This window comes from Lynx rufus, unplaced genomic scaffold, assembly GCF_022079265.1.
Source record: "Lynx rufus isolate CCGP_SWC_20201006 ecotype Redwood Valley unplaced genomic scaffold, mLynRuf1.p SCAF_7, whole genome shotgun sequence".
NCBI classification, from domain to species: domain Eukaryota; kingdom Metazoa; phylum Chordata; class Mammalia; order Carnivora; family Felidae; genus Lynx; species Lynx rufus.
The window spans coordinates 44,211,189-44,236,201 of NW_025814889.1; the positions used below are offsets into that span (position 1 = coordinate 44,211,189).

Here is a 25,013-nt window from a genome sequence, read left to right on the forward strand (position 1 = left end):
TTTCTCATTCTCTCTCTCTCTCTCTCTCTCTCTTGCTCTCTCTCTCTCTCTGTCTAAATATATGTATTTGGGCCTGAATATTCTTTGGTTGTAACTCTTTTTGTTTCATGGACGCAATATTTTCTCTTGTTTCTGAGGATATTAATGATACTTTTTTGAGGTTCTAATCTCCCTAAGTAGTCTTTTTTTTTCCTTGAAGTAGTTGTTCATTGTTTGTTTCATATCAGATCTTTCTTTCAAATCCTGACTCCTTACTGTCTGCTCCTGTTTAAGAACAGAGCACTAAAAGGCTCATTTGCATTCTGTATGCATGCAAACCCAGCTGGGCTACCAGAATTCTGAGCACAGATTTAGGAGGAAAAAGGTTGGGGATTCAAGAGACTGTGTGTAAATTCTCAATCTCCCTGTTCTCAATGTGTCATCTTTGACTGAACCTGCTTCCTCTATCTGCCGCAGTTCATAGACCTTGTCTATCCCATACAAGGGATAAATCTCCTCTCTGTACAGGAATGGGGAGAGACAATCGCATGGCTGTTTGGGGCAAAGGAGGTACACTGGGGGCAAAAATGCCTGAAACTTTCTCTCTAAGTTCTGTAATGAATAATGGGCCACTTTAGATTTTCCCTTCTGTCAGTTCAGGATTCTCTTTCTCAAGTCTCCCCTGTCAGTTATTTGTCATTTGTCATCTCTTCTTTTCAGACTTCTTTTCAGTTTTCTGTTTTCTCTTCTTCTTCTTCTTCTTCTTCTTCTTCTTCTTCTTTTTGACTTTGTGAGTTTCTTGACTTCCTTTTTTTCTTTTACAGTCTGTGTTTGTTTCTTTGGGCTGTAGGATTCAGACACCCGTTCTCACACGTGGATTTTTTTTTCCCCACACCAAGCAATTCTCTGACACCAACTGGGCATCCTGCAGTTCAACTCAATTCTGACATTATTGTCATCTGAGAAGAGAGGCAAGACGGGAAAAGAACAAAGGTGCTTTTTTTCTTTCTTAATGTTTATTTTTGAGAGAGAGAGAGAGAGAGAGAGAGACAGAATGAGAGGCGGGGTGGGGGGTGGGGATGGGGACAGGGGAGAGTGCAGAGAGTGAGGGAGACACAGAATCTGAAGCAGGCTCCAGGCTCTGAGCTGTTAGCACAGAGCCTGACACGGGGCTTGAACTCACTAACCGTGAGATCATGCATGACCTGAGCTGAAGTTGGACACTCAACCGAGATACCCAGGCGCCCCAAGAACAAAAGCCTTCATTTGGAGTCTCAAAATTGCAATTTGGAGAGCACAGATTCAGATAGAAACCCAAATAGTGTCCCACTCATGGGGTGAAAGTGTCACCAGCTCCATCCCAAGATCTGACTTTCAATGACCTTTGTCTTCCATTTTTCCTTGAGCTCCTCTTTCTGGCTTATCGCCTAACTCAGGTGAATGAAACTGGAAACCACCCCTCAGGTGATGTCAACTACCCCAACAAGACTTCTCTCAGCCCAGACCACCGGACCTTTCGAGCTAAATCTGACTCCCCCCCTGTGCAGATGGATGATGGAGTAATCCTTGGAATGACTGACAATTACCTTGACCTGATTATACTATTACTACCACTGCCACTAATAATAATAATAATAATAATAATAATAATAATAATATAAGATAAAAAATGAAAAAAATAAAATGAAATCTCCACCCAAAGAGGAGCCTCAGCCTCATGTACATAGCATACAATGTATGTGTAAGTATTTTTTCCTTACGGCACCTGCACAAACTTATGCCTTCTACAAAAGGTGACAAGGCTTCCCCGTCTAAATATTCATCCTAACCTTCAATAAAAGGAACCCATTCACCTTTCCTTAGGGAGTCATGACTTTGGAAGTTATTCCTTGGGATCTCCTTATTTGCTGCAAATAAAGCTTACTCTATGCAACAACTCATCTGGCGGATCTGTGGCTCACCAAGAAGGAAACTCACGTTAGTCTGGTTACAAAAGCAAGGGGGGTTTATGAGAAAGACGAAAGGGAACAATTATATGACCTGGGTAAAAAAAGAAAAAAAAAGTCAAATTGTACTAATAGGCTGAGCTGCTTTTGGTTACACAACGATTGACTATTCTACTGGTGTTAACAAATGAAATTATTCCTGGTATGCATTAGCTAAGTAGCCTCTCTTCAGAAAGTCTAGAATCAAGTCTTATGATCAAGATACCTCTTGTCCTGTTGACTTCTGAGAAAGATTGCTTGTAAAAGAATTGTTGCTTCTGGCCCAGTTCAAGAGTCTTTTTGCCCAGTTCAAGAGTTCATTAGCCATTTGTTTTAGAGAGGGGAATGGAGCTTTTCTCAAAATGGAGTCTCTCGTGTTCCAAGTTTCATACAAGTTTCTTTTCTCTACCCGGAGATGATGTCGGATCCCACAGGTTAAGAGCTCAGTTCTACAGGATTGCTCTCCCACCCCCTCCTTCAGATGACAATTGCAAATCCAGATTGTCACCAGTGCCCCTGGGTGGCTCTGTTGATTAAGCCTCCAACTCTTGATCTCGGCTCAGGTCATGACCTCACGGTTCCTGAGATCTAGCCCCACATCGGGCTCTGTGCTGATAGTGCAGATCCTGCTTGGGATTCCCTCTCTCTCCCTGTCTATAAACAAGCAAACAAACTAACTTAAAAAAAAAAACAAACCCAGATTGTCATTTGAGCTTCTATAGTTCAGACGTTCTGAAGACCTCCTTGGGTGGTTAATTTGCTCCACTGGCTCCTACAGCTCAGAGAAACATTTTACTTGTAGAATTGATGCATAGGGCAAAATATATATGGGAAGGGATGCAGAGCTTCTGTGCCCTTTCCAAACATACCACTCATCCAGAACCTCCAGAAGCTCTATCAGTCCAGAGGCTCTGAGAACCCCGTCGTTTTAGGTTTTTATGGAATCTTCATTACATAAGCATGACTGATGAAGTCATTGGCCATTGGTGACTGAACTCAGTTTCCAGCCCCTTTCCCCTCCTTGGAAGTCGAGGGTAGGGTTGAACAAAAAGTTCCAATTCTCTAACAACTTGGTTGTCTCCTCTGGTGACCAGCCCCATCCTTAGGTTACGTTGGGGCATTCCAAAAGTCACTTATTAACACAACAAAATACACCTTTATTGTTTTCATCACTTAGGAAGTTCCAAGGCTTTTAGGAGCTCTGCCAGGAACTGGTTAAAAGACCAAACATATATTTATCATGATAAATCACAATATCACAGACTGCCATAACTAAGTACCATAGACTGGATGGCTTAAGCAACAGAAAGGTATTGTCCCTCAGTTCTGGGGGCCAGACACCTGAAATCAAGGTATTGACACAGTTGGTTCCTTTCGAGGGCTGTACGAGAAAATGTTGCATGCCTCTCTCCTACCTTCTGGTAGTTTCCTGCATTTTGGCTTGCAGGTGGCATTATTTCTGTGACTTCACATACTTTTTCCTTGATGCACGTCTGTCCCTATATTCAAATTTCTCTCTTTTTAGGACACCAGTCATATTGGAGTAAGGCCCATCCTAATGGCCTCATCTTAATTTGGTCATCCACAAAGACCCTATTTCCAAAGTTACATTCACGGTTACTGTGGGTTAGAAATTCAATACCTTTTGGGAGGATACAATTCAATCTATGACACAGTCGTTTTAGTAGAAAACAAATACATCTTTTTTTAATCTACCAACTTAAGTTTAAAAATCCCTTTGTTCTTTTGACTATGACAAATGCACTTGTCTATGACTATGACATACTGCGCATTTTTTTGGTCATTATTTTGTATCCAAGCACTCAGGACATAACCGTAAGTAATGTTAGAGTAAGCAGTTTGGTTCTAACAGAGTACCTAGAGGCCAGCATAGTGGAAGCCATGGCCAGCGATCAGGAAAGTGAGAGGCCTGTCCTGGCAGCACTCCACAAGAAGCCAGATCAAACTAGACAGGCCCAAGAGAGTGGATGCCGTGACAGGGAACCTGTTTTATAACCCAAGAGGCTGGGAGTATGTGCGGGGAGGCCATCCTGGAGGAAAAGTCTTGCGAATCCCCAAAGCAGATAAAGCAGATGTTATGCCCCCAGGATGTCCTTAAGAGTGTGGTTAAACAAAAAGGAAGAAGGAGGGGGCAGGTTCAAGAAGGCTGCAGATCGCAGAACATCATCATGGCAGATTTGTCCAAGATAGCTTTAGTCTGGTTCATACACATCCCCTAAAGGAAAGTGACTTGGCCACAAACAATCCACTGGTGGCTAGTAACTTTTTTGCCCCTTCCCCTTCCGCCTTCTGTCTTCCATTTTGTCCAGCCTTTCAGAGTGCCTTCACGTCTGTTAGGTGCCCAATTCATAGAGCATTGAATAAAGCCAATAAGATCTTTAAATGTACTCAGCTGAGTTTTGTTTTTTCATAAAACTAAACTAAGATAGTGACAGTTGGGACAGAGCAGAGTGGGCACATTCAAACTATTACGAAGGAAGATCTACCAATGCACGGTCCCGGGGCAAGGAAGATTCCGGGTCCTAGAGTCTGTCAGTCTCATCCTCCTGACAGTTGGCATATTTGAATCAACTAACTCCTTTGTTTAAATCTCAAGCTTATCAAGTGAGTTTAGCAAATGGCTGTAAGTAGCTGAACCTCATTGATACATTTCTCACTGGAGATCAATACATTGATATTCTGGTTTTACACATTATTTTTTATTAAATTATAGTGGACATACAATGTTCTATTAGTTTCAGGTGTCCAACATAGTGATTTGACAATTCTTTCCACTACGCTATGCTCGTCACAGTAAGTATAGTCACCACCTGTCACCATGCAGCATTATTACGGTATTTTTGCCCATATTCCCTATGCTATACTTCTCATCCCTGTGACTTAGTTATTTTACAACTGGAAGTTTGTACCTCTTAATCCCTTTCACATGTTTTGTCCATGTCCCTGATGTTTCCCCTCTGGCAACTGCTAGTTTGTTCTCTGTATTTATAAATCTGTTTCTGTTCTTATTTGTTTGTTTTATTTTTTAGATTCCATACATAAGTGAAATCACACGATATTTGTCTTTCTCTGCCTGACTTCATCCATTTAGCGTAATACTTTCTAGGTCTACCCACGCCGTCATAAATGGCAAGATCTCATTCTTTCTTACGACCGAGTAACATTCCATTCTACGTATATGTGTATATGTATGTACACTTAAGCAACGCTTAAGTTGTTTCCATTACTTGTCTATTGTAAATAATGCTGCAAAAAATAGTGGGGTGTATATATCTTTTTGAATTATTGTTTTCATTTTCTTGGGGTAGATAGCCAGTAGTTGAATTATCGGATCATGTGGTATTGCTATATTTCATTTTTGGAGAAAACTCAATACTGTTTTCCACAGTGGCTGCACCAATTGACATTCCCACCAGTGATGCACGAGGGTCCCTTTTCTCCACATCCTCACCAGCACTTGTTATTTCTTGTCTTTTGGTAGCTAGCCCTTCTGACAGGTGTAAGATGCCATGTCACTGTGGTTTTGATTTGCATTTCCCTGATGATGGGTGATGTTGAGAATCTTTTCATGTGTTTGTTGTTACATATTAATTCAAATGTGATAATATAAAAATATCCTGAATAAAAAAGAAGCCATGGGGTGCCTGGGTGGCTCAGTCGGTTAAGCGTCCGACTTCAGCTCAGGTCACGATCTCGTGGTCCGTGAGTTCGAGCCCCGCGTCGGGCTCTGGGCTGATGGCTCAGAGCCTGGAGCCTGCTTCCCATTCTGTGTCTCCCTCTCTCTCTGCCCCTTCCCTGTTCATGCTCTGTCTCTCTCTGTCTCAAAAATAAATAAACGTTAAAAAAATTAAAAAAAAAAAAAAAAAGAAGCCAGACCTGTCTATATGGTCAATTACAGCTGTTTTCCTATTTTAATGATTGACTAGGGGGGAATCTTATAAAAGGTACTTTAAAAGCAATTGAGAAAATATGCATATTAACTCTATATTAGATAATGTTGAAAATATGGGTAATTTTTTAGGTGGAATAGCAGTATCATGATTATGTAGGAGCACGTTGTTATTCTCAGCAGGGCAATATGGAGTATTTGGGGGTGAAGTGTCATGATGTTTGTATTCACTTTCCTTTTTTAATGTTTATTTATTTATTTCGAGGGGGAGAGCGTGAACTGGGGAGGGGCAGAGAGATCTAGCCACCCAGACACCCCTGTATTTACTTCCAAATGAAAGAAATCCAGGTGGTGGGTGTATACATGTTCATCATACTATTTTTTGAAATTTTTTACATATTTGAAAATGTTCACAACAGATTGAAAACATTCTAACCCTTGAGAACATAAAAAAAAATTAGAAGATTACAAGAAAATTTTGAAATGTATATTTTAGAAAACGTAAGCCTTTTTCTTTTTTTTTTTTTTTTTTTCTTAAGACATTATTTTGGGGGCAGTTTTAGGTACAGAGATTTCCCATATACCTACTGCCCTCCACATATGCATAGCCTCCACCATTATCAGTATTCCCCACCAGAGTGGTACATTTGTGACAACTGGGGAATCTTATACTGACACATCATAATCATCAGGAATCCATAGTTTACGTTAGGGTTCAGTTTTGGTGTGATACAGTTTACTGGTTTGGACAAATGTTTACTGGTATGTATCCATCATTATACTATCATACAGAGAATTTTCACTATCCTCCACCTAGTTATCCCCCCCACCCCCAAACCCTGGCAACCACCGAATTTTTACTGTCTCCATAGTTTTGCCTTTTTTTTTGTCGTATCCTATACAGTTGGGATCATATGGTGTTTAGCCTTTTAGATTGGCTTCTTTCACTTACTAATATGCATTTAAGGTATTTTCATGGCTTGACAGCTCATTTCCTTTTAGCACTGACCATATTCTATTGTCTGGATGAACCACAATTTATCCATTGGCCTACCAAAAGACATCTTGATTGCTTCCAAGTTTTGGCAATTACGAATAAAGCTGCTATAAACATCCATGTGCAGGTTTTTATGTGGACAGACTTTCAAAGATTCTTTGGGTAAATACTAAGGAGGATGATTGTTGGATCATATTGTAAGAATATGTTTAGTTTTCTAAGAAACCACCAATCTGTCTTCCAACGTGGCTAGGCCAATTTCCATTCCCCTTAGTAATGCATGAGAATTCCTGAAATGTGAGCTTTTTAATATAGTATTTTGTCTTTGGCAACAAAATGAATTTTGGGGGCACCTGGGTGGCTCAGTTGGTTAAGGGTCCAACTCTTGCTTTCAGCTCAGGTTATGATCTCATGGTACATGGGTTCCAACCCCATGTTGGGCTCTGTACTGACATTGTGGAGTCTGCTTGGGAGTCTCTGTCTCCCTTTCTCTGCCCTTCTCCCACCTGCATTTCCTCTCTCTCTCTCTCTCTCTCACACACACACACACACACACACAAATAAGCAAACATTGAAAACAAATTTTTTGGATATTTTATCTGATTAAATGTGTTAATTTACAAAATTACCCTCTGCATAATATTTTAAATGTTATGCTGAGAATAAAGGTAGAGAGTAAATTTTGGAACACGACAGATTGTGGATTTTATAAAAGGCTTGAGGTAGAAATATTAACCTGAGATTTTATCTTCAGATTATTTTTCATATATAAATTGCCACTATGCTTAGTTAGGTATTTTTAAAATAAAAGCTAAAATCAGCATTTTAAGTAGCTATGATGTGATCAGGCAACAACCCTCTTAAAATATTAATCTCCATCATGATTATTTTTCTCAACTGGTTGTAAAGTACTTCCTTTCAGAGATCTTAGCTATATTGGGTCAAAGCTAAAATGAGCTAAAAATTTCATTTTCAAAATAAAGACTGAAAATTATAAACATGTAATGTGATAATTCCTGGATCTTTATACAAAGGACTGAAGGATGCCATGGAGAAAAATAATTAATACCAAGAAGTAAGACTATGCTCTTCATTTTCCTTTTTTCAACAATGAAACTTAATTTCTTTATTTTGTGGGGTTTTTTAAACCAAAGACACTGAGACCTTAATAAAAGATAGGCGACAGGGACTGCCCTTGTATATTTCAGAGCTCCCTGGGCTTGGTCACAGCAAAGCAGCCCTTCCTGTCTCTTCTGCACCTTTCACCATTTTCGCTGCCCTCCCCATACAGGTCCCTGGAATCACTGCCCTTAGAGGCGGTTGGAAAGCCCCCCCCCCGCCCCCCCCCCCCGCCGCCCCCGTCCTTTGATTCTTAGTGGGGAAAGGGCAGGGGCACAGGGGCGCGACAATGGCACCTGGTCCACCAGTCTTCCACCTGCCTATTCGGGTGGCACTTTCTTTTCACCTTAGGGACGCTTAACAAGCGGCACTATCCTCTGGTGAATTTTTGCCGAGTAAAAAAAGAAGTGTTTGAGAAATACTGAGTTAATCACCTGACTTGCTCCGTATTTTCTTTTCCAGAAGTCAGGCCCAACTTCTGAGTTAATAGGAGAAAGCGAATCATTTCTATGTTGGAACATGAGTGAAGCCCCTTAGCAGTCATGACTGACATCACTTCTCTGGACCTTGATTACATCTCATGCCCTTCACCTTATACATCTCCTCAAATTCCTGAGTCATGCTCTGTTTATGCCGCTGCTCTAGGAGCAAATTGCGGCAAGGACCCAAACAAAATGAATGACGCCAGCGTGGTGAAGGAGGGGTCACGGTCGGAGGGAGCCAGCCTAGCCATCGCGGAGCCCGCGGAGCAGCTGAAGGCGCAAAGGGCAACATGCAAGATCGCGCACTTCTGCAGTGGCCAAAGGAACCCAGGAGCCCCGTTCTTCCTTTCCCTGGACTCCAGATCCCCGATCAGGTGGAAAAAGCTGGATTTTTGCCCTCTGTGTTTGTTTTTGGACCAAACCAAGAAACAGCGACAAAGAGGGAAGAACGGGATCTCTAGAACATTTTTTCCCCCTTCAAGCCATTCTTAATGTCACAATCCCAATAGAATTCGAAGTACAGGATTTTCCTGGTTGCAAAGAACTGCTCAGGAGAGTCTGGCTTGAAAAGAACACCCGGCAATCTGCCGCGTTTCTCCCTCCACCCCCCCCTTCCCCGCGCGGTCCGAACGCCGGGGGGCGGGGCGGGGAGGCGGGACGTCATGACGTCACAATACCAAAGCGCTGCCGAGTTGTTTTTGTGTTCCCAGCTCTAGGGAAAAACCGCTGGGATTTCTCTACCTGGCCGGCCCCTACCTGCGTCCGAGGGGACCCGACATCCCTTCCGAAAGCTCTGCCAAGCTGCGCAGCGACGGGAGCTGACATTTCTGAGGCAGTTCTGATACCTATCGGAGTTGGGCAGAGGGAAGCGCGACCGGAGGGACGCAGCCATCAGCGACGGCGGCAGGCCCCGTCCGGGGATCTTGGAAACACTGCGGTCCATCATGAAGTTCCAATATAAGGAGGACCATCCCTTTGAGTATCGGAAAAAGGAAGGAGAAAAGATCCGGAAGAAATATCCGGACAGGGTCCCTGTGAGTGTAATGGGAACGGGGAGGGGGAGGGGAAGGCGATTAGCGGGGATCGTGGGGACGAGGGAGTGTGATGGCAGCCCTCAGGCACAGAAGAAGGGTGGCCCCTACGGTTACTGAGCCCTGTACGCCCTTCACTGCAAGGAGAGCCGGTGGAATGGACCTGGTTGCGGAGCTTTTGAAACCCATCTCCCCGGGGCCCGTCATCTTTAGAGCTGACCGCATCTTTAGAGCGGAGCCTACGTTTGAGTGACTCAGCAGGATTCAGAGATGTTCAGATTGGGATGTGTTCAAAATGCGGCCCTTTTGTGAGAGGAGGATCGGGTTGGGACCACACATCTCCCTTTGAGATCGCAGGGAAGTCGTTCTGGAAATCATTTGATGCAGCGAGGTCTGCGCCCCTCGATTTCTGGCCTTAGATGCTTCTCCCTTAAGTTGGCTTTGGCCCTTATAACGTTGGGTTTGGGAGGGAAAGGTTCGGAAGCCAGTGGATTCTTCCTTTTATTCCGTAAGAATTAGAAAGAGGCGGGGGGTGGGGTGCGCACCACAAGACAGGCCTGGCCCAGAAAACAAGGTCACGTTCTCTGCGCCACGGCCCGATTGCCTCATAGTTCTTGGCTCCAGGGGCATGTGTGGGGGCAGCCAGCCTCGACCCGGTGCTTATTCGATCAGATTGTACCTGGACACAATGCGGAAGGACTGAGGCTGGTTTTTTTGTTTGTTTGGCTTTTTTTTTTTTTTTTTCGGTTTTGGAAGCTGATTTATGTGGCTAAAATTAGCGCAGGCAGTGAGGAGGAAAAGAAGAAACATTGAGGTAGCTTTCTGCATCCGGGCGTTTTTTCTATCATCCCCTCCCCCGCCACTTGCCTGGTTTTTCTCCAATGTGGGCTGCGCAGCCTGATTGCAAGGCAGAAGACTTTGAAGTGTGATAAAGCAACCCCCGTTGGGTTTGGGAGATGGAGGCGCATTGTACTTTTTAATTTCAGGCAGGGACATCGGGATAAATATTACATGCTATGTACAGGTAAAGTGATTGTGATAATCTGATATGCCTTCTTGACCTGCAGGTGCTCTTTGGGACTCTTCTCCAAACCTTCCCTAACTTTCGTCGCGTTACAGCTTCTGGAAGCAACTTGGGCCTTATGTCAGCAGTAGAAACCCCTTACGGTCCTTTTCTTACGAGGAAGCAAGACATTAGGGCTGTTCCATTCCCCCAGGAATTGCACACAAGAGTTTTTGGCTCAAAGGGGAAGCTAGCCCTGTCACCCACCCAGTAAAGGATCCTTCACAAATTATTTGTTATGCTCCCTGGACCTTGGATGACTGCTTTAAAAGTTTCCCCCAATTTTGTGGTCATAGCGATCGTACTCTCTTATAATATTTTCAAATGACAACTGACTCTCATTGACTGGTCATGTACTCTGTACCTGGCAATGTGTTACACGCTCTGACTTTATTCTCTTAATCCTCACACGGTTGCGATCGCATTCTACAGAGGAAAGATCTGAAGCACCCAGAGATTAAGTATTCCCGAAGGTTTCCTGTGGCTGGTGTGTGGCAAAGCTGAGATTCTATCTCTGGTTTCTCAACTTCTGGTACAGTTCTATTCAACAGAATTAAGCAAGCATGCCCTGTGTGCCTTGCACTGTTAGGTGTTGGAAATCAAGAAAAAAAACATTGTGGCCCTCACAATCAGAGTCCTAATGATGCCAGAAAGGTAACCCGTGGAGCAAAATGACTACCGTTTTATTCAGAACTCTCTTACAAAGCTCTGTTCCAGTAGCTCTGCCTAAGAGGGACAGGGACAGACTCTGAAATGGCCCTGTTCCTACCTCCAGTTAAAATTCCCATGTATTTCTTCCAAACTGAGCACTTCCCATTTCAATCATTTACGTGCGTTCACCCAGAATATTTCGACTAATCCTCCCTGTTCTTCTCCAGCTCATTGTTTGGTGTGAAATGTTTCACCTCTGTGATAATTTGTAAGCTCTTAGAACCATTACTCAGATCTCATGGCTCCTCCAGTTGGGTTTTCACCAGTTTATAGGCCTCCCAGCTGCTCCTTAGGTGCCCAGGCTGTGACTGTCTCTGCAGTTGTGATGCAGGAAGACAAGCTCTGCTTTCTGAGTTGTGAGATTCGATTCTGGTTCTGGGCAGAAGCCTTAATCTTGCTGTTTACAGAAAAGAGGGTTAGGGTAAGTGATTTCTAAAGCCCCTTCTCGCGGAACCGTTGGTGTTACCAAAGCAATCACGTACCCTGACTGCTCACATAACTGAAATAAGGCCCGGCCTTATTTCTTAGCTACCATCCAAAGGAATAGATGTGCTCATGCCTTGAGAGGGCAGGGTTTCTGGAGATCTTAAATTATCTTCATAGCTACAGTGTATCGAAAACCTGCAACATTGTAGGAAATCTTCGGGAACAGATGGTCTGGTTTTTAAAAATTTGTGAAGGGCCCTGTGGAATATCAGGCAGGTTGCACAGAAGAAGAAAAAAAGAAACTGACAACCAGAGAGGAAAAGCATCTAGCCCAGGGCCCATGAGTAGGGTTGGGATTCTTGGAAACCTAGAATCTTTTCTGGTAAGCCCTGGCCTTAGCGATTACCCCTCTTTTTCCTCTCCAGATCCCAGCCTCCTGTCCCGATGTCTTATTTGCAGTCTATTTTATTGTCCTCTTTTTCTGCTCTCGTGCTTTCCATCACTTCTTACTGATGGGAGCTGACAGGTCTCAGGGTTCCTTGGAGAGACAGTGCTAGGCTCCCTCTCTTTCCCTTTGATTTCCTTAGCCTTGTCTTGCCTCCTGTCTGTCCTCATTGTTGGGCCTTCACCGGTCTCTCCCTGAACCTCTTGCTACTTTTTCTTTAAAATTTCTGATTCATGTATTTTTCTTTCCTCCGGTTTCTGTTTTTAAGTTTTTTAGTGGAACTGTATCCTTCTGGTACGACCAGATTCTTTTTCTCCAGAAACACAGAATGATGTTTTTCACTATTTTTTTTTAACATTTATTCATTTTTTGAGAGACAGAGAGAAAGCATGAGCAGGGGAGGGGCAGAGAGAGAGAGAGGGAGTCACAGAATCCGAAGCAGGTTCCAAGCTCTAAGCTGTCAGCCCAGAACCGGACACAGGGCTTGAGCTCACGAGCAGTGAGATCATGACCCGAGCGGAAGTTGGACGCTTAACCGACCGAGTCACCCAGGAGCCCCTGTTTTTCACTATTTTTTTAAAAGTTTATTAATTTTGAGAGTACCAGCAGTGGAAGGACAGAGAGAGAGAGAGAGAGAAAGAAAATCCCAAGTAGGCTCCGCCGCATCAGTGCAGAGGCCCATGTGGGGCTCGAACCCATGAGCCTTGAGATCATGACCCAAGCCAAAACCAAGAGTCAGACACTCAACTGACTGAGCCACCCAGGTGTTTTTCACTATTTTAATGTGAAATATTCATTTCATTTAATATTAAATATTTCATTTAGGGGTGCCTGGGTGGCGCAGTCGGTTAAGCGTCCGACTTCAGCCAGGTCACGATCTCGCGGTCCGTGAGTTCGAGCCCCGCGTCAGGCTCTGGGCTGATGGCTCGGAGCCTGGAGTCTGTTTCCGATTCTGTGTCTCCCTCTCTCTCTGCCCCTCCCCTGTTCATGCTCTGTCTCTCTCTGTCCCAAAAATAAATAAACGTTGAAAAAAAAAAATATTTCATTTAATAGCTTCAGGCACCAAGTCCCTCCCTTTAAGTCCATCCTTGTATTTAGAAACAAATCTTCACATATTTGATGGATTACTCAAGTTTATTGTATCAGTACCACGACTGTAAAAGAGGTGTTGGAAAGTTCTCTTCCTTTAAAAGTCACTGGAATACTGTGGCTGAGAGGAGTGACCTTTGATCACACAGTTCCTAGGGATTCTGTTACTTCTACTTCTAGAACTTTTCCGTACTTGCCATATCTTTAGTCAGGAATGATTGTATTTTCTAAAGTAAAAATCTAAAGTGATGGCTCTACAATAGATTTTAAATGTTTGTAATTTTAATTAAATCATACAACAGATGTAAATACTAAATAGGGGCGCCTGGGTGGCTTAGTCGGTTAGGTGTCCAACTCTTGATAGCGGCTCAGGTCGTGATCTTGAGGTCGTGGAGATTGGGCCCTGTTGGGTTCTGCCCTGGGATTCTCTCCCTCTCTCTCTGCCCTTCACCTGCTCATGAGCCCGCGTGTGTGTGCTCTCTCTCTCTCAAAATAAATAAATAAGCATTAAAAAATTGTAAATGTATTCTTATAATTACATAAACTTAAATATATTATTTAAATTTCTATTTAAAATTTTATGCATAGAGTCTTTAATTTTTATATATATTCATTTTTTTCTCTTCATTACAGGACCATGTGATCTTTATAAAATTTGAAGTACTCTAGAAATATTTGATGTGGACGTTGAAAAATCCCGTAAAATAAACAATCAATATTGATAAATGGGTTATTGTAGTGACTTCCTATTACAGGATGTCTTACTATAAGAACTATTTAGTACTTCTTTGGTAGAATAAAACCATGCCTCGAACGTGTTTTTTGGCAGTCCTTCTTGAAAATTTTGACAAAGTATAACACTTAAAGCACATTACCTATACCTTGAATAAATGGCATTCATAGGAAAGAATAAAACTAATAGTTACTCAGGGCCATCTGAGGGATGAGCAGTCCTCTCACTGCTCTTATTAAATACCAGGAAGTATAGATCCTGTGCCTGACAGGTAACGTGTAATCACTTAAAATCAAGGTTCTCTTTACTTTCCATCACGTGCCTCTATTCTCTTCTTACTGTAGTAAAATGAACTATAACCTCACTGAGGAAGCCCACGCCCCCATAGGTTTTTGTAAGAGGTAAGGGGGAATAAGAAATGGGAACGTTTTAATGGGTCTAGACAAACTCACTTCAAATAGGAGAACTGTAGGATGTGGAAGAAAAAAGACTAGATTCTGTTCTTTCTTCTCTCCTCCCCACCAGGTGATTGTGGAGAAGGCTCCTAAGGCCAGGGTGCCCGATCTGGACAAGAGGAAGTACCTAGTGCCCTCTGACCTCACCGGTAATGCCTTTTCCCTCTCCACATGCTCCTTTCCCATGGCCTTTTTGGTCCTGCGTGCGTGCCTGAGATTGTGGGGTTGAGAGAGGGTAGAGTTGAAGAAGGCGGGTGGGATTCTCCAGATAGTTGGGGAACTCAAACAGGAGTCATTGCTGGTTCCCTTACGCATGTCCCGTCACGTGTCTTGTGTGATTTGGACACAGCAGAAGGCATGACATTGAAAGCAAAGACCAGATGCCTCTCACTTAAACCACTTACAGTCAGCTTTGTTCTTGTGCTATTCCATTTATTCCAAAAGGAAAATCAGAGGGAAGATCACATTTTAGAGAGTCTCAGCTGAAGACTTGGTCTCTTCCAGCTACGGTTTTTGGTAATACGTTGTGTAGACACTGGGATTACAAAGAATGTATTAATTCTTCACCCTAATGATCCTTAATGGAAGAACCAGTGAATCCGGGAAACACTGGGAACATTTTGTAGGTGCGTTTGCCAGCCTTCTAGAACTTTTTCGGTATGTTTAATAGAAGGTACAGCATTGAACCCCACTTGTTACCCCAACTTTGGGATGAATGATCATACTGAGATTACTGGAGTCCAGTAGACCTCTCCCCCAGCACTGGTTTGTCATAGGGTGCAACTGGGATAGAAGTGTGTTTCAGATTCCGGTTAGACAATGATAGACTATTTCGGTCTAGATGCACATAGCATTCCCTGAAAGTCGTCCTCCGGCTTTGAATGAAGATGCTGACATTACTTCTGAAATCAAGTAAAGCATCTGGAATTGAGTAAAGAGGAGAAGGGTTTTGAATAAGCTTCTCTGTGACCTGTCAGGGAATATGGAGGCTCCTTCGAGTTGCGCTTTCTATTTCTAAAGCTGTAGGACAGTATTTGGTTCTGCTGAGATTTGATCTAAATCTGGTACTTAAAGGGAACCAGTGCAGAATTTTTTTTTTTTTCCCCTGGGAATTACCTTTCTCGTAATCCCTTATTTTCCCTAATTGCCTTCTTTCCTTCTTCCTTTATCTAGTTGGCCAGTTCTACTTCTTAATCCGGAAGAGGATCCACCTGAGGCCTGAGGACGCCTTATTCTTCTTTGTCAACAACACTATCCCTCCCACCAGCGCCACCATGGGCCAGCTGTATGAGGTAAGCGTCCCGGTCACAACAATACTGTGCAGTCTGCTGTTTTCTAGCCTTTGTTCCAGTGTCCGCTGATAACACACCCGGGAAGTGGGGCAAGAGGTGTTACTTACCTGTATCGCCTTACACACAGCGGTGTAAGGCACTGGGAGATTCGATGTCACTTGTCCTTTAGGGATTGAGCAGCCTACTAGATTCATTGTCGTTGAATTCTCAGTTTTGCCTTATTCTGGTGTGGTCGTCTTGGATTGTCTCGATTGAAACCGCAAGCAATGGTTTCTGATTGCAAATTCCAAGTGAAATTCAAAATTCTAAGGCCAAGCCTTTAAATCGATTCATTCGTCTTAACAGACAAACTCGGTTGGAGGGAACAATTTATGTGATTCCGTTTGCTTGAATTGGTAAAGTGTCAGAATCTAATGAGAAACCTGTAGAAAAACACTTTGTCCTGCTGTATCACCCAGTTATGTACCTGTATTCCTTAAATGATTTCATATGGTACTGCCTCCTTTCTGTGCTCAGTTAGCGAGTTGTGTCAACTTCTCCAACAATCTCTTAATCTCATTTTTATCCCGGAGCATATATTCCCTGTTAGCGTATATTCTGGTGTATGTATATTTTTGTATCTGTGTTTCCCTGGCTAGAGTAAGCTTTCTTAAGGGTTGTGTTCTTCTCCCGATACTTCTACGTGTCGATGCTCTCCCTGAAGGCTTTTTTTGAACTCAGAAGCCGAATTCCAGTCACTTTTGTTTGTTATTTATTCTTCTTTTCGTGGAGTCTGACGACGCCTCCCGTACCTCCCTTACCAGGGTGTGTGAGGCTCAGAATCCTAAGTAACGAATGTGATGTTTTCCAACAGTCCTCTTGTCTCTTCCCTCAGGACAACCACGAGGAAGACTATTTTCTGTACGTGGCCTACAGTGACGAGAGTGTCTATGGGAAGTGAGTGGCGGAAGCCGGCAGATGGGAGCACGCGGACTCGGGGGTAGGGGGAGGGGCGTGTGTGGGACTTGGGGAAGGAGAGGGAGGGCTCCCACGGTGGAGGAGACAGAAGGGGAAGACCTCTGGAAACACTACACCACGCACACCGTCATCGTATTTTCACATGCCCAATTGATATTTTTTCGCTGCTTCCTCGGCCCAGGGGGAAAGCATGTCAGGACAGAGCTGTTGGCTTGGCTTGGATAGAAGAACGGAGATGATTTAATTTTCACATTTCGGAATAAACTTTCGTGTCACCTCGCAGAAGAGGCAGGAGGCGGGCAAGTTGGGGCCAGAGATGATTGGGGACCACCAGTGACTTCCTGCTCTCCCTCCTCTTTGGGCAGAGGTTCTATTTTTGACACTTGCACAAGATAGGTAGAGAAAGGGGCTGCGGATGTTTTAGGACTTCTGGTAGTAGGTCATTCCTAGGGACCAAAAGAGACCCATTGTAGTTAAAACATTGTGACCCTGATCTCCCGTCTCCACACCTCCCCCATCCCAGTCGTTATCCCACAGCGTGCTGATAGACATGGGGCAGACATTTAGATGCACGTTCTCACCACTGGAAAACGGGGGCCAGCCATGAGGGATGTTATGGTTATGAATATGGTTTCAATAGCATTAAACTGGAATTGACGAAGTTGGGCATCTCTGTCTAACCTGCTCTCTCTCTGGTGCCCCTTATCCCATACCTACCTTGGACATTAATGAGCCACAACCATTTCCAGTTACGGGCTAGAACCACTCCTTCAGCGTCTCCCAAACTTGGCTCCACGTATAGGGGACAGAGTTGTCTTTAGGATGGAAGGGGCAGGTATGAGGTGAGACCGATGGGCCACACCTCCCACTCAGCCAGGATTCTTGCTCCCTTGTTGCTGTCCCTTTAGTCCCATGCACACCGAAATGCTAAGTGATGGCCAGCTGCTTCCTTACTTTGGTTTTCATTGACTGCAGCTGCTAGTTAGGAAAGTTTGAGGGGATGATTTAGTAATTCATGGGGATTCTATTGATTCTGAGTATTTTCACTTTGGGGATTATATGGGTGGGGGTGGGGAGCAGGAGTGGCACCCAGTCATGACATTTCAGTTCATCTCTGCTAATGCAAAGGGTCCTTCCTGTGGGTGAAATCTGTATCAGTTCTGTCAGCTGCAGATTCTTGTGTAATGAAGTTTATGCTGTCAGGCCAAGGAAATAAAATAATTGCATACCTTGAAAACCAACCACGAGTTCAGAAATGTTGCTTTTATTGAGTGTGTATTAGAACAGATGGCGTGTGGTCTGTGAGCAGGAAAGTCTGAGTGAGGGCGGGTGCTGGAAATGAATGCTCCCAGGGGTGCCTGCGTGGGTCCGTCGGTTGAGCTTCTGACTTCTGCTCAACTCATGATCTCCTGGTTCGTGGGTTCGAGCCCCACATCACGCTCTGCGCTGACAGCTCAGAGCCTGGAGCCTGCTGCAGATTCTGGGTTTCGCTCTCTCTCTGCCCCTCCTCCACTCGCTTTCTCTCTTTCTGTCTCTCTCAAAATGAATAAACGTTAAAAACATTAAAAAAAAAAAATGAGTGCTTGCACAGGGCCACGCATAGACAGGTTTGCTCAGCTTTCCAGGGACCGTGAGTTACTGTTCTACGGCAGTTGTGGTGGCCAGCGATGCAGGCTGCATCGGTGACCGTGTGCATGATTTTCTCCCCTGCAGGTAACTGCGGTGTTAGTGCTTTACGTGTCTCCCAAAGCTGATGCTGGCACGCCGCCTGCATGAGAATAGAGGCGGTCGGGGTGTGCTTATTAAAAATGCAGATGTCGGGGCGCCTGGGTGGCGCAGTCGGTTAAGCGTCCGACTTCAGCCAGGTCACGATCTCGCAGTCCGTGAGTTCGAGCCCCGCGTCACACTCTGGGCTAATGGCTCGGAGCCTGGAGCCTGTTTCTGATTCTGTGTCTCCCTCTCTCTCTGCCCCTCCCCCGTTCATGCTCTGTCTCTCTCTGTCCCAAAAATAAATAAACGTTGAAAAAAAAAAAATTTAAAAATGCAGATGTCTAGGCCTTGTCCCAGATTTCGCTGACTCAGAAGCTCCGCGTAGGCGTCTGTGTTGTTAATCAGCCCCTCGTGATTCTGTGGCACACCGATGGAGAGGCTTGCTCTCTGTACCTCGTTTTGTTCTAAGTCCCAACCAAACCCATTCTCTCTCTGTCTCCAAGTCATGTCTACCTCTGTTGACTTTAAAAAAAAATTTTTTTAATGTTTATTTATTTTTGAGACAGCGACCGAGTGGGAGAGGGGCAGAGAGAGAGAGAGGGAAACCCAGAATCAAGCAGGCTCCAGGCTCTGAGCTGTCAGCACACAGCCCGACGCGGGGCTTGAACTCACAAACCGTGAGATCGTGACCTGGGCTGAAGTCAGATGCGTACCCGACTGAGCCACCCAGGCGCCCCTACACCTGTAGACTTTTATGGGCTGTATTGCAGCCACCAGAAAGGAAATGGAAGTAGGTGGTTACAAAAGATCCATGGCAGGATTCCACCCACCCCCAAGCCATACCTGGTGTATTGATTGAGAAAGTTAAGTCTGGATTGACAGGAAACGAAGAAGGCCAACCCAGCAAGCACAGTTATGTAGGGAATTATGGAAAGCTCTAAGGAATTTTGATTTTGACATTGGAGCCTTAAAAATGGACACCTGTCACTACTGACAGAAAAATATCAGGGTGGTGTTTGTGATCAAGTCAGATGGCAGCTAATACTTGATTTAACACACAACCTGTATTTTGAAATTAATAGACTGAACCCACTATCTAGGAATGAGATTAGGTGAGTGTTTAAAAACATTTTTTTAACGTTTATTTTTGAGGTAGAGAAATAGAGCATGAGCGAGGGAGGGTCGGAGAGAGAGAGAAGCAGAACTCGTGCTGTCAGCACAGAGCCTGACGAGGTGCTGGAACAAACCGTGAGATCATGACCTGAGCCAAAGTCAGACACTTAACCGACTGAGCCACCCAGGCGCCCCTAAGGTGAATGCTTAAAAGCAAGGAAATACGTGTCAGACCCCAGTTCCCCATACCCATTGGGAATAGTCCATTGGGAATAGTTCCTGTACTGCAGGAGACTCGGGCCATTGCTAAACCAAAGTAGTAGTTAAGTTTGGAGGTTCTTCCGGAGGTGGCCTTTTAGTTCAGTCTGTTTACCTGGATATGCCTGGTGGAAGATATTTGGGCCATTACATACCATTAAAAAAAAATTTTTTTTTAATGTTTATTTTTGAGAGACACAGAGTGCAAGCAGGCGAGGGTCAGAGAGAGAGGGAGACACAAAATCCGAAACAGGCTCCAGGCTCCGAGCTCCGAGCTGTCAGCACAGAGCCCGACGCGGGGCTCGAACTCCTGAACCGCGAGATCGTGACCTGAGCTGAAATCGGACGCTTAACTGACTGAGCCACCCAGGCGCCCCCATTACATACCATTTTGGACCAACTCTCTGATTTTATAGTTCCGTAAAGTTGAATCGTAGCTAGGTTCAGAGGCGTTGCAGTGCCGTGATTGGGTGTGATGCTGTTTCCCGAAGAGTATCTCTCAAGGTGCCTCCAGTGTTTCCCTGCCAGCAAAGCTTTAAAGCTGCTCTGGGCCCCTCAGGCTGTCCTGTCGGTCTTGAACTGAAAACAGTTCAGGAAATGTCTTCTCATTACCCTTGGCCTCCTGTCCCAGGTAAGATTGACTTACCCTGATGCTTTTTTTCTGGAGACCAAGGTTGAATGGTGTGTCAAAAAGCCCATTCTTCCCTTGGAGACCAGGATGGCGTTAGCATCAGAGACGAGGGAGTCCTTTGCTTTTGCCCTGTGTTTTGGAAGATCTCAAATCCTAGCATGTCCGGTGAGCCGCGCCGTGGGTTTCGCAAGGATAGCCCTGATTTACGTGCATCGTCCTGATTTATTAATGGTTTCTTACTTCACTGTTGCAGGTTTCCCAGTGGACAAAATATACAGTCAATTCTCCTTATACAAAGTAAAAAAAAAAAAGAAAAGAAAAAAAAATGGAGGTTTATTCCCCCCGTCACCAGATAATGTCTGTGCCATCCAGGTACAGCATGACCCAGTACGGCTCTTACCCTGTGTGGGTAGCAACTAGAAAAACAAAAAACACCACTTCTGAGTGGCAGACTGCACTGCTTCATAGCATTCCCCCCCCCCCCCCCGTAGGGCAGAATTGTTTTTTTTTTTTCCCTTTGCTGTAGTGAACAGATTCTTCACTTCTGGAAAATAAACCAGCCGAGCAGTTGATTCCATCCAGTGTTGGCGAAACTTATTTTTGTTTTTCAATAAAATTTATTTTTTTAGTGTTTATTTTTGAGAGCGGGAGAGAGAGTGCGAGTGGGGGAGGGGCAGAGAGAGAGGGAGACAGAGGATCTGAAGTGGGCTTGGAGCTAACAGCAGAGAGCCCAGGGTGGGGCTCGAACACGCGAACCGCGAGATCAGGACCTGAGCCGCAACCGGAGGCTCAACCAACTGAGCCACCCAGGCGCCTCGACGCTATGAAACTTAATATGCTATTCGTGTTTTCTTTTGAATATTTATTACTCTGACAGTTCTGCGCAGGCTCCAAGCCTTCCTTTTTTTTTTTTTTTTTATCCCCCTTCTCCTGCATAAAACCACAAATTGTTTTCCGAAACTGGCCTCGGGTGGCTCTGAGCCCCGGGTTGTCACTTCAGTGTAACCCTGAGTAACTCAGCTGTGCCTAGCCCTTGTGTGCTACCCACCTCCTCACCCGCCTTGCTGTCTTACCTGGAGATTACTGTGTTAGGTCTGCAGTTTGGTCACCTGTAGCCTGTGGCACGCTCCCTTGCGGCTGACTCAGCGCTCTGGAACTTTCTCAGCTCTTTGGATACATGCTCCAAAAAAAAAAAAAAAACAAACCCAAACCCCAGAAACACAAACATAGGCGTCCCTGTCTCAAAAGCTGTGAGAGACTGTGGTTCCTGTCAGCCTAATTACCCTGTTAGGTCCCAGGACCATTTTTTTTTTTTTTTTTTTTTGCCCACCTTTTAAAATGATTATTCTTAGGGGCGCCTGGGTGGCGCAGTCGGTTAAGCGCCCGACTTCAGCCAGGTCACGATCTCGCGGTCCGTGAGTTCGAGCCCCGCGTCGGGCTCTGTGCTGACAGCTCAGAGCCTGGAGCCTGCTTCCGATTCTGTGTCTCCCTCTCTCACTGACCCTCCCCCGTTCATGCTCTGTCTCTCTCTGTCCCAAAAATAAAATAAACGTTGAAAAAAAAATTAAAAAAAAAAATAAAATGATTATTCTTACACTACGGGCCTCAGGTACTTTATAAATATAGACGTGCAGATTCTTTTCATAGTTCGAAGTAGCAGGAGGTGATCCCCGCTAGCAGTAGGTGACATTTCAATATGCCATCGTGTAGGTGTGCATATATTTCAACAGTGGCTAACGAAAGGCCTCAGTCGTTCTGGTGTATGTCCAACGATGTGTTGGACCGTTTGTTTTGACAGTTCTCTTTTTGACATGGTAAGGCTGTTCGTTTTGGACCTTTAGGATTTTGGTAGAGAGGTACTTAAGCACCTAAAACTTGCATAAAGTGATGTTGAGCTCTTGGGCGGAGGGATGAAATGCATTTGCTTATTTTTGCACTTCCGAGTAGGTTCAAAGTTCCCTCACATCGTTCAGAGAAAGCGCGCTGATTGCCTCTTGCTTGGTATTTAAAGACCAAGAGTAACAAGAAGCCCTCTTTTAGGTGCCGGCTTGGCTACCGCCCTCCCAAGTCGTTGCTTTGCTGCATCTCAGAACCACCCTGCACACCCTCTTCGGTGTTTCAACCGGCACCCGCTCACTGCTTTCCCACTCGTTCCTACCACACTTGTCTTTTCCGCTTACCACGGATCACCTTCTCACGCCTTCTCGAGTCTTCTCACCAGAGAGTAAGTTCCACAAAGGCAGAAACTTCGTGTCGTTCGCTGATTTACACAGACCGGTCAGAACCGTGCCTGACATAGTTTGTGCTCAAAAATAGCGAAAGGCTCTGATAGGACAGAGGGTTTCGGTTCAAGGACTAGGTAATTCTATTAAGAACTGAATTATCCCCAAAAGCGCAGATTAGAAAAGGGCCCCTCGGGGAACTCTGGGAACCCCTCGGAGCTTACTGGATCTCGAGGCAGGAAATAGGGCTCCAGTCTCCCTGCTGTCACTTCACTAGCTCTGTGACACAGGCCACTTTGTCTCCTGTTCAAATGAAATTCTGATTCCCTTTCCTCTCAGAGTAACAATTGGATCTTAGGTTGTGGTGACTGCTCAATCCTTGGCAAACCATTCAGTGGCATTATTGCCTATGAGGAGTAAGTTTCATTGAAAGTGACAATAGCAGGCTAGCTGGGAGAACAGTGTAGGTTTTCATTGTTTTATTTGTTGGTGATACTGACCATTTATCCTCAGTAATGTTGGTCTCCTTCTCCTCGGTAGCCACTAAAATCGAGACATGGGACAGAATAGCTAGACCATTTTTCAGCTTTATCAGGCTGGAACCAATATCATTATGTGTGTGTGTGTGTGTGTGTGTGTGTGTGTATGAATATTTATTTTTTTGCTACACAATTATGAAATGTCCAGACAAAAATCCATCACGGTCTACACAAGTTAACAAACTCCCATTCATTAGTTTTTGGGCCACCCAACGCAGAATTTTAAACGTCGGTCTTCCAAGGAGGCCCTCGGCTCCCGGGTCTGGCAGCCGGAAGTGCTGTGGGGTGCACCAGAAGCGCTTCCTCCCTTCCGAGTGCGACCCACTGCCCCGCACAACTAGTTCCGGGGGGGATGGCACGTGACGTGTCTTTTGTCTTCGTTTTCTTTTGGTTAACTTTATAATCCCCAAATGGAACGTCCCTGCAGCACCCACACTTCTTAAATGTAAGTGACCAAGAAGGAGAGTTGAAGGAGAGGAGGAGGGAAAGAGAACAAACCTTTAGCAGCCAGTAATTATGCATGAATCACAGTGCCACATACTTCACGTTTTCCCACTGAATCTTGGAAAGAAAACTCTAGGGTGAATATTTTAATTCAACTGGACTGCCCGACAGGAAGAATAAAGGTTAATTTTTCCAAGATCCAATAGCTAATGTGGAGCTATATAGCTAGATTCAAACTCAGGTCTAATTGCAAATCTCATGTACGGGTTCTCACCATGGTCAAAGCAGATTAGAGCCTATTAGTAATTTCATGTGAAGTTTGATCAGATTAAAGACTGAAGCTATAAAGCATTTCAGTTTCTATCTGTGATGGTCCCCTGTCCTATAACTGAATTGTTTCTGCTTGCATTTTTACAAACACACCAGGTAATTTTACACCTCAGGCTCTCTCCTTACATTCCTCCTGTCCTATCTGCCTCCTGAGCTCTGTCCAGGAGTAGTACCTATGTGAAGAGTAGATTAGGTACAAGGCCAAGTAATCCTAAAACTAAACTAACAGTGGCGTGAACAAGATATTCCTTCCATTCTCGTGTGAAAAAAGTCCAGGTTTGGGATACTGGTGCTGTCTCCTGAGGCCCAGGCTTTCCTAAACCCTCTGTTCCTTATCAGTTGGGTGTGCTACTCATCATTAAAGTCAAAGGCAACATCTCTGCAATCGGGTGGAAGTTAATATCCAGAAGAGGCCGTAACATACAGGTCAGCTTATCAAGGAAGGTTCCCTGAAGATATTAAGGATGATCCACGAAATTCTACTGGCTAGAGCCCAGTAGCTTAGCAGCCCGGTCACACCTACTTGCAAATGGAATTGGAAAATTCAGTCTTTATCCTAGGTGACCATCTGCCTGGCTCAAAATTTCATCACTATTGAAGAAAACACAATGTATACTCCTCTCTGAACCAGCTCCTAGTACTACCTTCAACATTCTCTTGGAAAATTTGGCAACATAATTATTTTTTTTTAAGGTTTGTTTATTTTTGAGAGAGAGCACCACAAGTAGGGGAGGGGCAGAGAGCGTGGGGCCCAAACGATCCAAAGCAGGCTCTGGGCAGACAGTAGCGAGCCTGATGCGGGACTCGAACTCAAAGAACTCTGAGATCGTGATCTGAACCGAAGTCAGACCCTCAACGGGCTAAGCCACCCGGGTGTCCTCCACTGTGATTCTTGGTGCAGTTACTGTATCCTCTATTGCTGTACTCTTGTTAAAACATCCATACATTTTATTGTATTAGTTTTGCATGTATTTTGTTTTAAACATATCTTGCTTCCCAGATTGTATTTTTAGTCCCTCAAGGGCTGGAATCATACCTTTGTACTTGGCTTTTGTACCTGGTAACCAACAACCGACTAGGAGTTAATGATTG

The 25,013-nt window shown here is 44.5% G+C and overlaps 1 protein-coding gene across 1 annotated transcript; it reads left to right on the forward strand.

Annotated features, from left to right (window-relative positions):
* The first annotated feature begins 9,161 nt into the window (after positions 1–9,161).
* On the forward strand, positions 9,162–17,915 carry GABARAPL1 (GABA type A receptor associated protein like 1). Its single transcript, XM_047066156.1, has 4 exons — positions 9,162–9,506; positions 14,496–14,574; positions 15,599–15,717; positions 16,592–17,915. The coding sequence occupies exons 1-4, from the start codon at positions 9,417–9,419 to the stop codon at positions 16,655–16,657; spliced, it is 354 nt and encodes a 117-aa protein (XP_046922112.1). The 5' UTR covers positions 9,162–9,416; the 3' UTR covers positions 16,658–17,915.
* Positions 17,916–25,013: the final 7,098 nt, after the last annotated feature.

Excerpts from the sequence above, each read along its gene's own strand:
- GABARAPL1 (XM_047066156.1), top strand. The coding sequence starts at position 9,417 with ATGAAGTTCCAATATAAGGAGGACCATCCCTTTGAGTATCGGAAAAAG. Across the intron at positions 14,575-15,598 it reads AGTGCCCTCTGACCTCACCG|TTGGCCAGTTCTACTTCTTA; the intron begins GTAATGCCTTTT and ends TCCTTTATCTAG. Across the intron at positions 15,718-16,591 it reads CCATGGGCCAGCTGTATGAG|GACAACCACGAGGAAGACTA; the intron begins GTAAGCGTCCCG and ends CTCTTCCCTCAG.